General features: G+C 39.6%; 1 protein-coding gene across 4 annotated transcripts in view; it reads right to left on the bottom strand.

Moving 5' to 3' along the window:
• The window catches only part of ACSL5 (acyl-CoA synthetase long chain family member 5), a 55,952-nt gene that overhangs the window by 2,819 nt on the left and 37,676 nt on the right, over window positions 1-15,457 (bottom strand). For all 4 annotated transcript variants that reach the window (XM_054982834.1, XM_054982835.1, XM_054982836.1 and 1 more), the window contains exons 3-19: window positions 14,916-15,024; window positions 14,375-14,439; window positions 14,192-14,293; window positions 13,647-13,746; window positions 10,782-10,960; window positions 9,803-9,835; window positions 9,672-9,723; window positions 9,039-9,112; window positions 8,844-8,921; window positions 7,375-7,509; window positions 6,901-7,035; window positions 6,689-6,784; window positions 5,719-5,791; window positions 4,882-4,970; window positions 4,678-4,794; window positions 2,099-2,242; window positions 1,236-1,337 (exon numbers count right to left, since the gene is read on the bottom strand). In XM_054982834.1, coding sequence (XP_054838809.1) covers window positions 1,236-1,337; window positions 2,099-2,242; window positions 4,678-4,794; window positions 4,882-4,970; window positions 5,719-5,791; window positions 6,689-6,784; window positions 6,901-7,035; window positions 7,375-7,509; window positions 8,844-8,921; window positions 9,039-9,112; window positions 9,672-9,723; window positions 9,803-9,835; window positions 10,782-10,960; window positions 13,647-13,746; window positions 14,192-14,293; window positions 14,375-14,439; window positions 14,916-15,024 — 1,683 coding nt within the window. The remainder of the gene's footprint in view (window positions 1-1,235; window positions 1,338-2,098; window positions 2,243-4,677; window positions 4,795-4,881; window positions 4,971-5,718; window positions 5,792-6,688; window positions 6,785-6,900; window positions 7,036-7,374; window positions 7,510-8,843; window positions 8,922-9,038; window positions 9,113-9,671; window positions 9,724-9,802; window positions 9,836-10,781; window positions 10,961-13,646; window positions 13,747-14,191; window positions 14,294-14,374; window positions 14,440-14,915; window positions 15,025-15,457) is intronic.

The following is a 15,457-nucleotide window of genomic DNA, read 5'->3' as shown; positions in this document are numbered from 1 at the left end:
AGGAGTATTCGATCTGAGTCCAGGATTCTATTGTTAGGGCACCCATTTTTTAAAAAAGCACCCCACAACTGGTACCAGCAGACATCCTCCTCTCCCACTACTTTTTCCAGGTTCCTAGCTCCTTTTATATTCTACATTTGCCCTAAGGACAAATATATTTTGTGCAATACCCACAAATCAGTGCAGATGTCACACATGTGAACCCATCAGTTTTTAAAAAGGAGATCTGTACAACAATACAACACATCTATAGAAGTCATGATAATGACAAGCAGCAAAACAGCTACTGTATCCAAGTTGGCCATAGCTCAAGGAAAATGGACCTAACTTATTGAAGCAAGTCTCCTCCCTCCCAGTCAACATGGTATTCATATTGGGACCTTGCTCACATTTCCCTTTTCAATAAGTTTTGGGACTTAGCTGCTATTTATGTGTGTGTATCATGTACCATGTACAAGAGTTGTGTAGGAGCTAGATTTCTCACCACTCTAAAAACATTCAAGAAATTTTGCTTATGGTTAGCTTTCTGTATTTTAAAACTTCTTTGGTATACTTTGAAGAACTATTTTTGGAACAACTGAATAGAGGACCCACACACCCCAGCATTCCATTAGTTACTAAATATTTGTTCCATGTTTTGGTATATTCCCCTCTACACAAGAACACACAGTTAAGAGGCAGGCTGGGCTACCTACCTCCCCAAAAGAGAGTATGTGAAAATAGGATATTGCATTGCCAAAGCAAGACTTTTAGAAGGATTTCCCAATATATAACTGACACTCTTGAGCAATTATGTGGTGTTAATGTCTAGCAAGACCTTGCATTATGAGCTTTCCACTGAAACTGAACACTCCAAGGCAATGCACAATGTTATATATAGAAGTTACACTGACAATGTAGTAGGCAATTCACTGACCAGCAGTTCTAAGCATTGCTTCTTCTCCCATTCTCTACTCTTGCTTATGCTGCTAAAACTTGGTGCAGAGTTATCCCCTCACACTTATTGTTCGAAGTCCTTCAGAAGAAACAGAGGCAAACAGTCTACCTGCCACTGCCTTGGGCAGACAGGTATGATGACTGCACTACCAAACAGTTATTTGCCCAGAACCATATATAATTATTTATGGAACACCTAAACAGAGTCTGTGTACATGCACAGCTGGTGAAATCAGCCCATATTATTCTGCAGAGATATAGCTCTGATCAGAACATAACTCAAGAACAGTAGTACTTACTGCATTTTTACAGAGTTCTTCATATGAACCCTTCACGCCCAACTTTGCTGCAAATTTTGGAAGAGTCTCTGGGTCAGGAACCACTATACCAACCAAGAAAGACTTGGGGGCGGGGGGGGGGGGGAGAGAAACAAGTAAGTCAGGCTCCTAATAGTTACCAATCTAAGAATTAATTTTTTAAACTTTATTTTTATTTATGTCATTTATGGTCCACCTCTCTCACTGAGACTCAAGGCAGATTACACAGTGTGAGAGTAGTACAGTCAGTATCAAGGACAATTTCATAAACAATGCTGTAGGGTAAATAAATGCAAGTTTACAAAGAAATAACATTCATAAGAATCCCATACAGAGTTGAAGAAATGCTGAAACAGAACATAAGCAATTCTAGGGATGACATAGAGGAGCACATATTTAAAGCAACAGGTAATACGTAAAGCAACACAGTGGTGAAGCCTATGGGTGAAGTCTATGGTCCCTAACTCATTAGTGGAGTAACTAAGACCCCTCCCTACAATACAAAAGCCTTTTTGAATAATACAACTTTGCATCGTTTGTGGAAAGCAAGGAGAGCGGGGTCGCTCCTGATCTCCTCAGGCAGACTGTTCCACAAGGTAAGGGCCTCCACAGAGTAAAATACATACACACACTTTCTGATTTGGGGCCAGAGGTTCCTACATGTCATTTCATGTTGGGAGGCAGCTCTGTTCTAATAAAACATGCCACCCACTAGTTCTGTATTATATCTCCTCTGTAGCTTAGTGAAGCTCCAGAATGTGTCACTCAAGCTGACACAATCATCAATCTACAGTGTGACCAAGTCAGTATCTCTGAAGTTCGGCTCTACAGGAATGCACTGTTACCTGTAAACTTTCCCCATGCACAAAGATCTGTGCTACAGGAGCACTTCTGATGTAGATGTTTTCTATCTTCTCCGGTGCAATATACTCTCCTTGCGCAAGTTTGAAGATATTCTTTTTTCTATCAATGATCTTCAAGGCTCCACTCTGTGAAGGAGAGTTAGAGCATTTGAAGTAATTTATGTTCAGTGTATTCTATACTCTAGTCACAAAGCTTATTGCTTGTTGGACACACTAGCTAGCAACTAAGTAACAGGTAATTGTTATACATAAATATCCATGATCAGTGATTCTAGCTAAAACTATAACAAGTGTCCCATTGTCAATTATTATAGTAAGTACTTCCTTTCAACCTTATTGCCTTAATTTTTGGAGAAGGTTAGAGGGCTATTTTACAATAAAGCCTGATGTTTGGGTAGAAACCTTCCAAAATAATGACTTACTAACATTCAACTTCATATCATCATTTAAGTGGGAAAAAGCACTAACCTGCTATCTCCAAGCTTCAAATTCTGAATGATTGAATATTAGAAAAAGGCAAGTTTGTAGTACATTCTATTGCAGTCGAAGTATAAAAGTTCTAGAGGTTGCATCAACCTCTTTCAGTTCTTTCCATGCATTAAATGAAATACATTTTGTTTTGCAGAATACACATTGGAATCAAGATATTTAATGGTCAAGTTCTTGGAGTTACCCAGAGACAGTGGTAGTGGCAGCAAAGAACAGGTCTGATTTGCTTATTCAACAACTCTGCTCTGGCTATACAAAGGGCAGAAAGAAAAGGATTGTTCTTATTTATGGATTTCCCCCCATTGTCATCACATATCGAAAATCATAATTTTGATATGTTGACGTCTCTTGATTGACATCCCAGGTTGTGAGGGTAGGCCTGTGGAAGGATATAGGAGAACTATGTTCACCAGGAACAATTAGGTACATGTGGATTCATTTGAGTGCTTTAGATGTGATAGCTGTACAAGTCCTGTGCAAGCTGTTCAAATGAAAACATTTGTAAATCCTTTTATGAAAGTCCTTAATTGTAATTCTGCTAAAGTTTTTATATTATTTATTAATATATAAAATTTACACTCTGCCTTACTGCATTTATTAGGCTGCTAGAAGATTAAAAACATACAAAAGTACATCTTATCAATTAAAAACCAAACACACACACACACACACACACACACACACACTGTGGCCCCTTCCTATATGCCCAGGGTAAGGCTGATCGCCACCTTGGAGTCAGGTAGCAATTTTTTCCAGGCCAGTTTGGCTAGGGATCCTGACAGTGTTTTGCCATCTTCTGGGCATGGAGCAGGGGTCACTGGGGGCATGGGGAGGGGAGGTAGTTGTGAATTTCCTACATTGTGCAGGGGGTTGGACTAGATGGCCCTAGGAGATCCCTTCCAACCCTATGATTCTATGATTACTAAAACAATTAAAACCAAAGCTAAAATATGCATAGAAAATATAAAAAACAATTGACACACAAGGGAGGAAGGAGGAATCACTAAGGGAATGCCAGATGAAACAGAAGAGTGGAAGATAACAACAAAAGGGGGACACACAAGTCTCCTAGAGGAGAGAGTTCCAGAGTTTGGGTGCCATGACCAAGAAGGCCATCTCTCAGGCTGCCACCCACCTAATCTCAGGTGTGGGCACCCTGAAGAGGTGACTCGGAAGGTAATCATAGTAGTCAGTTAGGTTCACAAGAAAGTAGGCAATTCTTCAGGCATGCTGGTCCCAAGTGCTTTAAAGGTCAACACCACCACCTTGAATTGTGTCCAGAAATAGAGTGGAAGCCAGAAGAGATGGGCCAAGACTGAAATGATTTGGTTCCTATGACCCATTCCACTCAACATTCTGGGTGCAGCGTTCTGCACCAATGAAGTTTCTGAACACTTTTCAAAAGCAGCCCCACATAAAGTATATTGCAGTAACTTAATCTAGATATGGCCACTGTGGCATGTGCCCCAGTCACATCTTTTCTGCTCAGGAAAAGTCGCACCTGGCTAACCCACTGAAGCTGGCTCACAGCACTCCTCCACAGCTGCCACCTGCTTATCAGGCTGAGGCTCAGCTTACCCTTGAAAGAGTCCCCAATACCAGCAGTTGCTAGCAGCCTGGAGTCAAAGTTCATTAGGTGTTTTGTTAGTATATCACTTAACATTTAATCCAGATTGGACAACATTCAAGAAAGGTTGTCTTTTAGCTGCTCCTGTAATCGCCCTCCTATCCTAGCCACAGAAATCGCCAACAACTTTTAAATACTTGTTATCAGTTACTGTTTGCATAGTAATGCCTATTACAGGAATTACAGGAATGTTTACAGGAATTATTCATTCATAAGACTGCAAGAAAAGGCATGGTTCCTACAACTTTATTCTTTAGGGTCTATATTAAACAGTATATTTAAAACTTCAACATCCTTCCTGTGAGCCACTTGGTAGCCAAGAATAGCTCAGAATGACAGTTCAGAATGACTGCAGAGCGGTAGCTGTATTTGTCTGTCATAGCAAAATGAAACAAAAGTTCAATGGTATCTGAAAAGACATTTATTTCTTTGTTAGCTTTCTTACCGGAATCCATTTTCCTATGTCTCCAGTGTGAAGCCAACCATCCTTATCAATGGCTTCTGCTGTTTTCTCTGGATCTTTTAGGTAACCCTTGAATACATTTGGTCCCTTAATGCAAATCTACAGAAGATACAACTTAGTTTTAGCTCCATCTCCATTTATGAATAAGGTAAATCTACATAATTTTTGACCAGAGAGGTTGCTTACCTCCCCTTCATTGTTAGCTGCAAAGTAGTTCATTTCAGGAACATCTTCAAGTTTTATGAGGTTGCAGGCTAATGGTGGCCCAACATGGTCTGGAAGAGACCATCCACAACATTGAAAAGTTTGCTCTGTACAATGTTTTCTTTATACATCTTGTCAGCCATTTAAGATACCATTAACTCCAAGCTAGTGGAATATAATAAAGTTCAAGAGTAATCAAGAGGTCCATTTGCCTGTTCTTTCTTGCTGTCCTTCGCAGCACTATCTTATTCCCAGTTTTTCCACAGCAGCTCAGTGGGATGCAATGTGGGCTTGCTTTAGGATGTTTTTAGTACAGTATTTATATGATTGCAACCAATGTTTTATTATATGTTTTTATTATATGTATTTAGTATGTTGTTAATCCACTCTGAGCCCCCTGTGAGGAAAGCGGACTATAAATCAAATCAAATAAATAAATGTACATGAAACATCAAGGTGCTTATTTTTCCTTAAATTTAGATGTGTTATTGGATGCTTAATATGAATGTTGTTTGGAACAACCAATCCAGTTTTATTAGAGGGGAACAGAAGTTTATCTCCATTGTCTCATAAAATTTAAAGTAATCACCAATCTAAACAGAATTTAACATCTTGCAGGTTAGGTCAGTCCTTCCCAGATACAAATGAATAAGGCAGTAGACATACACTCTCCTTATCTGAGGATGTTCTTACCAGAGCTCAGGTAAAGATGCCATTGTACTCACAAACTTTCCTTTCCACACTGCACAGATATCCATATTCTAAACTTAGACCCAAATTAGTTACCTATCTACACTATGTTTTGAGAAGTAACCGTACCTGTTGTCCAGTCTCCTGGTAATGAGAAAGTGCAACCAGCAGTGCATTCTGTTTGACCATATGCTTCAAAAATCTGATTAAGAAAATTAGTGTTAGATACAGCCTTTGAGAGCCAACATGGATGCTACATAAGCATTTTATCAAGCAGCTTAGTCTGTCATTGGAAGTCATGATTAGCAGATCAAGTACATGTCAGTGGCCTCACACAGTGTACTTGTTTAGCAGCAGTCTATCACAAGTTCACAGTACAGGATGATATGAGAGAATTTTGAAAACTGACCAGCCTACTTGTATAGCAAAGCAATTCAGTCTGGAGCTGACTTGCTTCAGTGCAAGTCAGCTCCATGCATAACCAGAAGCTTATTATAGCAGCAGTAAAGATGTCTACATTTCATAAATAAGTTGCTACACTCAGTGCATCTTTGCCAAATTTCTCCCTGAAATCCAGCAATCCTTCTAGTCCTCTTTTTAGAAATTTGAGTCAGTTTTGAATCAATTCCTCATTAATGAAAAGGAAGATTCAATTTAGATCTCTAAGACTACAAGCATAGTTGGAAAATTAATATACTACAAGCATAGTTGGAAAATTAAGAACAAAGTTTTCCACTAAAGAAACAATTAAATACAAGCCAGGACTTTTCTGCTTAATCAGACTGCTTTTTATCCTTTGTATCATATTACAGTGGCACAATAACTGGCAGAAATCCACACGTGAAGAAATCTATACTATCACATAGTTTTAAAACCCTCAAAGATAAATTAATGAGAAAACAAAGAGAATTCATCTTTTAAAAAGAAAAGAGAATTAAGAGGAACCAATAGCAATAGCTAAAAATATTTCAGAAAAAGAATGTACATTGCTCATTTATTTCAACATCATCAAGCCTTTTCCTAGGAACTCCCAAGTTCTATAGCAGTGACACTTACAATAAGAAAGTTCTAAGGAACCCGTGTACCCCCACAATCTTACCTGACATCCAAAAGCTGACCTGAGAAATTTCAAGACCGATGGAGATATCGGGGCAGCTCCAGTTACTACTATGCGCACTTTCCCACCCATGACGTCCTATAAAGAGAAATAGGAGAACATTGTCATTACAGCCATCACTGCTACAGCACTTCTTGAGGGCCATATGGCAATTTTATCAAACAGACTTGTGTTGATGTATTTGAAATACATACTTGAATTTTCTTGAATACTAGCTTGTCCCAAATACTTGTGTTTCGGAGAATGCCTTGCTTCACTTCAGCATGTTTCCTTGCCACAGCCATATTTAGAAGAAGACGTTTGAATGTTGTTTGAGCACCACTTTGTATCTGCAAAAGATCAGTCATCAGAAATACTATGCATTTGGTATTTTCCTTCATCATGAAAATTGTTAACTGTGCACCATTCATGTTACCGTCTCTCACCTTCAGCTATTGTGTGGAATTACAACTAGTATAGTTTTATAGCTATCGTAATACACTTTGCCGAGATCCCAGAGGCACCTACCTGCTTAAGACCTGCTGGTTCCTGCTCTTAGGCTTTAGTATCCAAAGCTATTTTTGTATGCAATACAAAACATGTTTCCAACTAGATGTTAACAAAATCCAAGTGGTTAAAGCACACATCTAAAATAGAGGACACCTGTCAAGTGACCAATAAATTGTTACCTTGTCATAGATCCTGTTGAGCAGTCTTGGCACTACTGGAAACAGTGTGGGCTTCAGTGCTTTCATGTCATCTGTTAGAAGTCTAATATCTCCTTGGAAGAACCCTACTCTTGCTCCACTGCTGTATATTACAGTCTAAAATGTAAGCAGACAAAACCTATATATTGTAACAATTTACCAGTTTTAGGTGGTTAGCCGTGTTGGTCTGCAGGACAACATCAAGACTGGAGTCTGGTGGCATCTTAGAGACCAGCAATATTTTCAGAGTATGAGCTTTGAGAGTCAGAGCTCTTGAAAGCTCATACTTTGAAAATCTTGTTGGTCTCTTCAGGTGCCACTGGACTCAAATCCTGCTGTTCTACCAGGACTTAACACCCTCCAAATTGAGCCCCCCATCCTTGGAGCCATTAAAATGCTGTATAGGCTAGACACAATTTGGTCATGAATTTGTCAAGCAGTACATATTTGGAATATTGGACATGAGTAGGGAAAGAAAGCAAAGTTATCACTGTCAGTTATTTGAAATTTTGGGAAGCTGAGTCTGCTGATGCTAGATGTGAAATTCACATCTTCCTTCTTACCAATCTAAAAAAAATATTTGCAGTAACTACAGAACTGAGTTGCTACTACAGGAAAGGCAATGAAAAGAAATCCATAAGAGAAGATAAACACTTATATGTATTATTAATTAGGCGGCCTGTACTGTTTCATCTTCCTGCTTCACAGTAGTAAGCTAGTGCCTTACAAGTGCCCAGCTCCAATGATAAATCCTTCAGGCAGCAAACACAATATCTAGAAGCCAGTAAGGTGTTGTCTTTAGCCCTGTTCACATACTACATTGAATACATATGTACAATCAGTGTGCAGTGCACACTTGATTTTGAGTACTTGTCACATGGCAGTCAGTGCACTGCACATACAGCTGAACACGTGATTGAAATCCCACATTTATCCAAAAACTGGTTTCATTTGTCAAGTGAATGCATGCTGACTCTTTCTTACAAACTGGTGTGTGCACATACATGCCGGCCATATGTGTGCGCTTTAAAGGTAAACTATTCATTCACAATCTTATACAAAATATTTAAGACTATGCAGTCAATTATGAAGAAAGAACATGTTTTTGCTAGGCGAGTAGCTTAGAAAGCCAGCACCTAGCTATAATTATAGCTAACTACTCTTCCTTATAACCACTTAAATAGTAAAAGAATGTTTAAAAAGTGCAGGGCCAAAAACTGACAATCATATATATGCATGTAAGGGAGGTTTTTCACCATTTCCCCCCTCCTGTAGCAGACTTAACTCCCCTCATGCTGTTCCTTGGTGTCTCCTGTACTTCAAGAGCTACATTTCATTAGATGTTATGGGGCTGCAGGTGAAGCAGGTGAGAAAGTTTCGTTCTGCAGGCAAGATCCAAGACACTGCAAACAATTGTCCAGATGGCATATAGAAACCAAGGATCCACTTACCTGCACTACTCTTTCAAACATGTGAGCCAAAGGAAGGTATGAGACAGAACAATCAGATGTTTGACAAGGAGTTGTCATCTGTACAAGAGAAGCAGATCGTTAATACATTGGCCTATAGTTCTACATGATAGCATCAAGTTTATGTAGGCTGCAATCTAAAAATTATCACTTGCTACAAGCACATGGATACTTTACCTCTAAGCTCTTTAGGTAGGCTGCTGCATCAGCGACAACATTCTCATGTGTTAGCATGGCTCCTTTAGGATTACCTACACAGATATTTGACAGTGTGAGTATTTGTCTCTTCAAAGCTAGGAAATCTCACACCTTTCATTTACAGACATGAAATTATTGCTAACCAGGCCAGTTTACAGATCAAATTGTTGCAGTATTCATCTTCCCTTGATAGGACAATATAGACTTGCAGAGGCTTCATGAACAGGGTAGGGGAAAGGGCTCTGAATATCTGCATCTAATGGCTCATTGGGCAAACTTCAGAATGCTGAATGGTGATTACTTCTCTCTTGTAAGCTGAATGGCAGCCAAAGCTTTTGGGCATAAAGAAATACCACCCTACACCATCTGCTTTAATAGGAGCTACTCACTGTTCACCTCTCAAGAGAAAACTGAGACAAGTTTGGAGGGGGTTAGCCTGGGCAATCTGAAGTTCCACTGAATATTCACCCTCCTATAAAAACTGCCCCTCCCCACTCATCTGGTATATATGGAAAGAGATCATTTGGATCAAAGATATCACTATCTTTTACATTTGTTGAACAGTAGCAGTTGACTGGGTTTGTATTTGTTTGATGAATCCCTGCTACCTACCAGTAGTTCCACTGGTGAAACAGATAACACTCAAGTCCTCTGGTTTGGGAGGCTGAAACAAGAAATGACATCTAAATATAGAGTTTGTATTTTGTAGTGAACGTGTATGGTGAAGACAGAAAAATACTTACAACTGGTCTTCTTAAGTTGTTTTTGCCCAATGCCTATAAGAAAAAAAAAGAACATTAAGCAATGCTACAAGGATGGAGCAATTGGAGAATCCGGGATCTTCTTGAGACCATGAGTTTTCTCAAGAAGAAGCGGTTTTGAAATGTTCAGAAAACTACGAGGAAGGCTGTTCCAAATATAAGCTGCGAGGATGCTCATTTTCTTGGGTAGTCAAAAGTTTCATTAGGGCAAATAGGATGCATTTTTCATACTCAGGCTTCCAGAGAAGTCCTACCTTTACAGTTTAGTCTGTCACTGCAAAGATAGGGTTGAGAGAAAGCTAATGAAGAGTTTCTGTCTTAAGGTTATACATTGTAAGTGAATATTAAACTGGCATAATATGAAACTTTAGACTGCTTCACATGAAGGATTCCATCCTGGAAGTCCTATAAGCCATGGCCAGGATAAGTTACATGCACTGCTCTTAGCTCATATACACAAGTTTTAAAAATAGATATGAGAGGCTAAAAAGGACAAAGCCATGAGTAAAAGTACCCTAGTCAGGAGGCCCAGAGACCACAGATGTCTTCCCCCTACAACCAAGAGCCAGTTTTGTTGGTAAACTGGAAACCTCAAAATTCTAATGTGGAGCCTGTAATCTGCCTCTATTCAGTTAATCCTTCACTAAATGGCGAGAACATTAAGCAAGACAGCCAGTCAGCTAGTCAAAAGTGGAAACCTTTAGAATGAATACTATAGGTGTTGGGATATCCATGAGTTTAAGCATGTCAGTGTGACAGCAAAGTAACAGTTCCAATATGAAATGGAGGAGTGGTCTAACTGTAACTCTCCAATACTCAAGAGTGCTAGTTTTTAGCCTGTGGAGCTCTGCAATCAAACAGCTAAATTCAGAGAAGGGAGTGTATTGAGTACATTTGACCTTCTAAAACTGGCCACAACCCTTCTTAGGGGCTAGATAATTCCAGAAATAGGATCCTATACCTCAACTTCTTTTAATGAAAGTAGTTCAACTCCTATGGCAGCTCCCCTTTCCTTTAGCTTGTTATCGAATGGATCCATCAAAACAATAGTCTTCAGTCCTGGAGTCTTCCCTTGTTCACAGTTCTCGAGTAGTACCTGGGCCTTGTCAGGCTTGTCACAGATCACGGTAGAGATATCAGCTGTAGAAACACGCATGTACCCATTTCAAAAGTTTGTTCAGTTATTTCTAGGAATAACTAGAACACCCAGCTGTAACCAGTTTAAAATTCTGCCACTTTCCTTGCAGAAAAATACACTACAAAACACAAAGAGATTAAATCCCACCACAAATTTGCTTATGTTAACTGTTCAAGTTATTACTATTCCATAGAAATCTAGTTTTCCTTCAGAGACAGTGGTACTCCAGTCAAGTTCTAAATGAGTACAAGAGTTTTGGCTAGTATTTAGGTGGACAGGGTTAGGAGGACACTAAATGCAATCCTAAACCAGTTTACTTGGAATTCCTAATATGGGTCTTACTGCCAAGTAAGATAGAACTACAGACTAGGTTTTATGTTACAATCAGTCCTTGATTAAGATGGGAAAGAATAGTAGCACAGAATGTTTACTTGTTCGCCAGTTGCTCCTATTACTACAACATGAAGATGCTATAACTTAAGCTCTTTAAATAAGAGAACATACACTGAATGTTACACAGTGTTCAAATCAAAGTAGACACATAAATAGTTGGACTCAGAAATACTACTCAACTCTACCCTTGAACTGTGAATCAACTTGACAGAAATTGCTCTTCAAGAGTAGATTAGATTCCAGGAAGATTAAGGCTAGTAGCCTTTCTTGGACCTAAGGTAATATACTTTCAGAGGCAGTAAACCTTTCAATGTCATTCTAGGAAGCAACATCAGGTAGACACCTTTGTCTCTATGCACTATTTGTTGGTCCTCCAGGGCAACTGTGTGGAACAGCATGTTCAGACTGGCTACTAGTGTGAGTCAGCAGGCAGGGAAGGCACCTCTTGTATTCCTATTTGTTCATAAGAAAGAGACTAGTTGTAGGCAGTTACAAAAACAGAGAAGGATTAAGTTTTTTCTCCTGTGATCCCAATCATCCATTCCCAAAGCAGTGTCTAATTAGAGAAAAGCAATCAAGCTACTGCTATGTATGTTTGAGGTATAATTTGGCCCCTACCAGCTCTGATTGCAAGTTATACCATGCAAACTTTACACAATTTAATAACAAGCTCCACTTGTCCAGACTAGTACAGGAAATCTATTACAGCTATGTTATCCCAGGTGACAGAGTTCTTGAAGAATTAATCTTTAACTCTTTGTTAAATTCTAAACTCCCTAATTTTACTAAGATTAATCAATGCAATAGAAAAGGACCACTGTCTATTCTGTTTAGAAAATGCCAGACATTTACAAGATTTGTATTTTTTAAAAAAATTATTGTTATTTTCAGTAAGCTAACCCTGAGAATTAAAAATGAGCAATTAAAGATAACAGTGAAGTACTTTAACCCATTGTATTTTTTGTTGCCAAGTTAATTTTTCAGTCCTATCTGTAAAGAAACTGTTCACTGGCTGAAGACTAGGATAAGCATGAAATCAGAGATGACTAAGTGTCTTTTATGTAATGGACAATTACAGTGTTTTATGCTGCAATATGCAACCCATAACTAAACCAAACTATTAGCAGTTCTGCGCCAACTGATGTGTCATTGAAATCACTAGTAATATCAATGCTGGCAGCGAGAGTTTTAAAACTGAATGTTCTCCTTCAAAGATATGAGTACCAAAACTGCTCCTCAAAATTTAAACAAATAATCGGCTTTGTTTCATTTAGATCCTACCCTACCCTGTCCAAGTTAACTATAATCATGAACAGTCCAGCTTGTCCCCAGGCAGTGGCACAATTGTTTAATGTGCTCAGGTGGAGCATGGGTCCAGTGCTTTAATGAGTTATTAGAGTGAGGTGGACTGACCGCCCCCAATTGGGCATGCACTGGCCATTCCTCACTCTCCAGACCCCTTATGGGGATCCCAATAATATGGAAACTGAGCCTGAGGGCCCTGTTTCCCCCCAAATGGATCAGTGTCCAATGCCCAATATGCAGCCTACTAACCCCAAAGTTGTGACAAAAGGGAGGGCTGGGCGGGATGCCGCCACAGGCCAAGTGCTGAGGGGCAGGGGCCAGCTTTGCAGACCAGAGGCCTGCATCAGATGTGCCTGGGCGTGCTCCCCCGGCCCCTGGTCATTCCCCCGCCCCCTCCACAACATGGCGGCCATTATGCCATCTCCCTGCCTGCTTCCCCCGCATCACCCGCAACCTGGCCCCCCAGGTGAGTCTAGGAGCCATTGTTTCCTAGAGAAAAGTGGATTAAAATTTACAAAATATTTGCATCTTTATCATCTAGCAGAACAGTACTCTCAGGTTTCAGAGGAAACAGCAATTTTCTTCTCAAACTAGATGGTCTCTACAGTTAACAAGGCTTCAGGAACACCATTCTGGTTCCTTAACCCATTTGTAGTCTTTCTGTAGCAAACCAAGTCACCCTGGTTGTTGTTGTTTTTTTAAAGTAAGCCAATATTACTTACAACAAAGCAAGTGCACTGGTTTATTCTTGTAAGAGTCTTTCCTGTTTGCTGAATGTATCAGGCTGCCCCTTTACTTTCCTTGTCAATCAATTAGCCTGTTTTCACATGACCAAGTCGGGCTGGAATATGACTAAATAGACAAGTACTTATTAGCTCCTGTACAGACCAAAGCCCCTGCCACATCCCTTCCATGACACTACAGTCATCATGTCTCATAAAGTGATTCTCCTTATGCAAGAGAAATAAATTGACAGAAGAAGCGGCTTACCTTTATTAACAATGTATACAATGGATTCCGGTCCTAGTGTATCATAGAGAGGAACAGCAACCATCGAATAAGTGTAGCAGGCAAGCTCAGAGATTATCCACTACATAAGGCGAAAATGGAAAAGTGACATAGAATTGCATTCAATACATAAAGTCAGATATGTGCTATATGTTTCAACAACACATAATCCCTTTGTTGCTCGCATGCTAGCAGCAATATCTTAACAACCTCCACTGCAGTGAGCAAATTAAAAAGATAAGCTGGATGATACTGCAAAACATCACAACTGCATCAGCTGTGCAGAAGAGCTGAAGAAATCTCATTAGTATGTGGTACACCAAGAATTTCTTGTCTATACAGATAGTCTGAACAGCATCGGTACATATTCCTGAACAGAAATTAAGGAGATTGGCACAATAGTCAAAGGGATGCAATTTTTCCATCAATGAACAGGCAGAGTATGTGTTTTCCTGCACAACAGATGCCAGATACTGCCCCAATTTATTTGTTCTTACTTGCCCAAACTAGAGTTTCTTGCAAATTACCTCTGGTCTATTTTGAGCAAAGATGCCAATAAATTGGTCAGATGATGGTCTATGTCCTCTGTGCAGAAGACCTGAACCCAGGTATTCAGCTCTATCCAAAACCTAGAAAGAGTCCAAAGATAGGCAGTCAACAACCCTGAAAAGATATGAAAGGGGAATAGCTTTGAAAATTCCATGACTAACCTGTTGGTAAGATAACCACTGATAAGGTTGTTTTGGCTTTCTGTATCCTAAGCAAGGACCATTTTCTACAAAAGAACATTTAGATTATGAATGTTCCAGAGGAGTGGATCTGTCTTCAGGTAAATTAAAAATTAAATATGTCCCCCTGCCCGCAAAATTAAAGCAACTCACTCTCTCTCTCTCTCTCTCTGTATTGGGTGTGTATCAGAATTGTAGCTTAAAATCTAGCTAGGAATCATGCCCCCATCTCATACAATTGACCGACAATCATCGTAGGCTGATTATGTTGACCTAATTAAGGTTTAAACTACACATTACAAGGATGCTACTACTGACCCTATTTTCCCCAAAAATATGTAATTGAAAAAGGCACATAATATTACTCCTGCAAGCAGCAGCCAGAACACATAAAGACCAAGGAAATGCTCTTTCACGTGAGAAGCGAGCACCATACAGAGCCATGCAACCATGCCTTCTCCTCTTGGATTCATAAAGATTCATCTTTTTGTCACTCAAGATTAGATTCAGTTTTCTCACTTACCTGACACATACCGTCCTCTTCGGAAACATTCATATAGAGTTTTTGCATCCTCATAGTAATATGAAAGCAGCTTGACATCAGGTATGAGTGCACTCCTCCTAGCTCCTCCCTAAAGTCAGAAGGTATTATTCAGGTTAACGGTAGGCACATGGCTAAAACTTCTCCAAGTTTCATTAAATTACCATCTATATTCAAGGCAGTATCTATTTATGGTAGGACAAAGATAGTTAACCAGAAGTTACTCTTACAGCAGTTAAGAGAGGCTCTAATGTTAAAAAACCTCTTCCCCACCTCAACTGAAAGCATAGGATACAGAGCCAAAGAGTTCTCACCAATTATCTGCTGTCCCCAGCATTTCTTTCCTCAGACTTACTGGCCAAGGTGGGGGGAGAGTGGGGGGGGGACACTGGAGGTCTGCTTGTTTCCAGGTGTGGTGTTTATGAACTGCAAACAAGGCAGCAGTTCTCCTCATATCTGGCTCTAACTACAAAACTTCCAAACTGGGGAAATTTCAAAGTCACCCCCCCAAATCTAAAATTCAG

The sequence above is a fragment of the Eublepharis macularius genome, chromosome 6 (assembly GCF_028583425.1).
Source record: "Eublepharis macularius isolate TG4126 chromosome 6, MPM_Emac_v1.0, whole genome shotgun sequence".
NCBI classification, from domain to species: Eukaryota; Metazoa; Chordata; class Lepidosauria; order Squamata; family Eublepharidae; genus Eublepharis; species Eublepharis macularius.
Note: the sequence above shows the minus strand (reverse complement) of the source record. Positions and strands in the feature narration are given on the sequence as shown.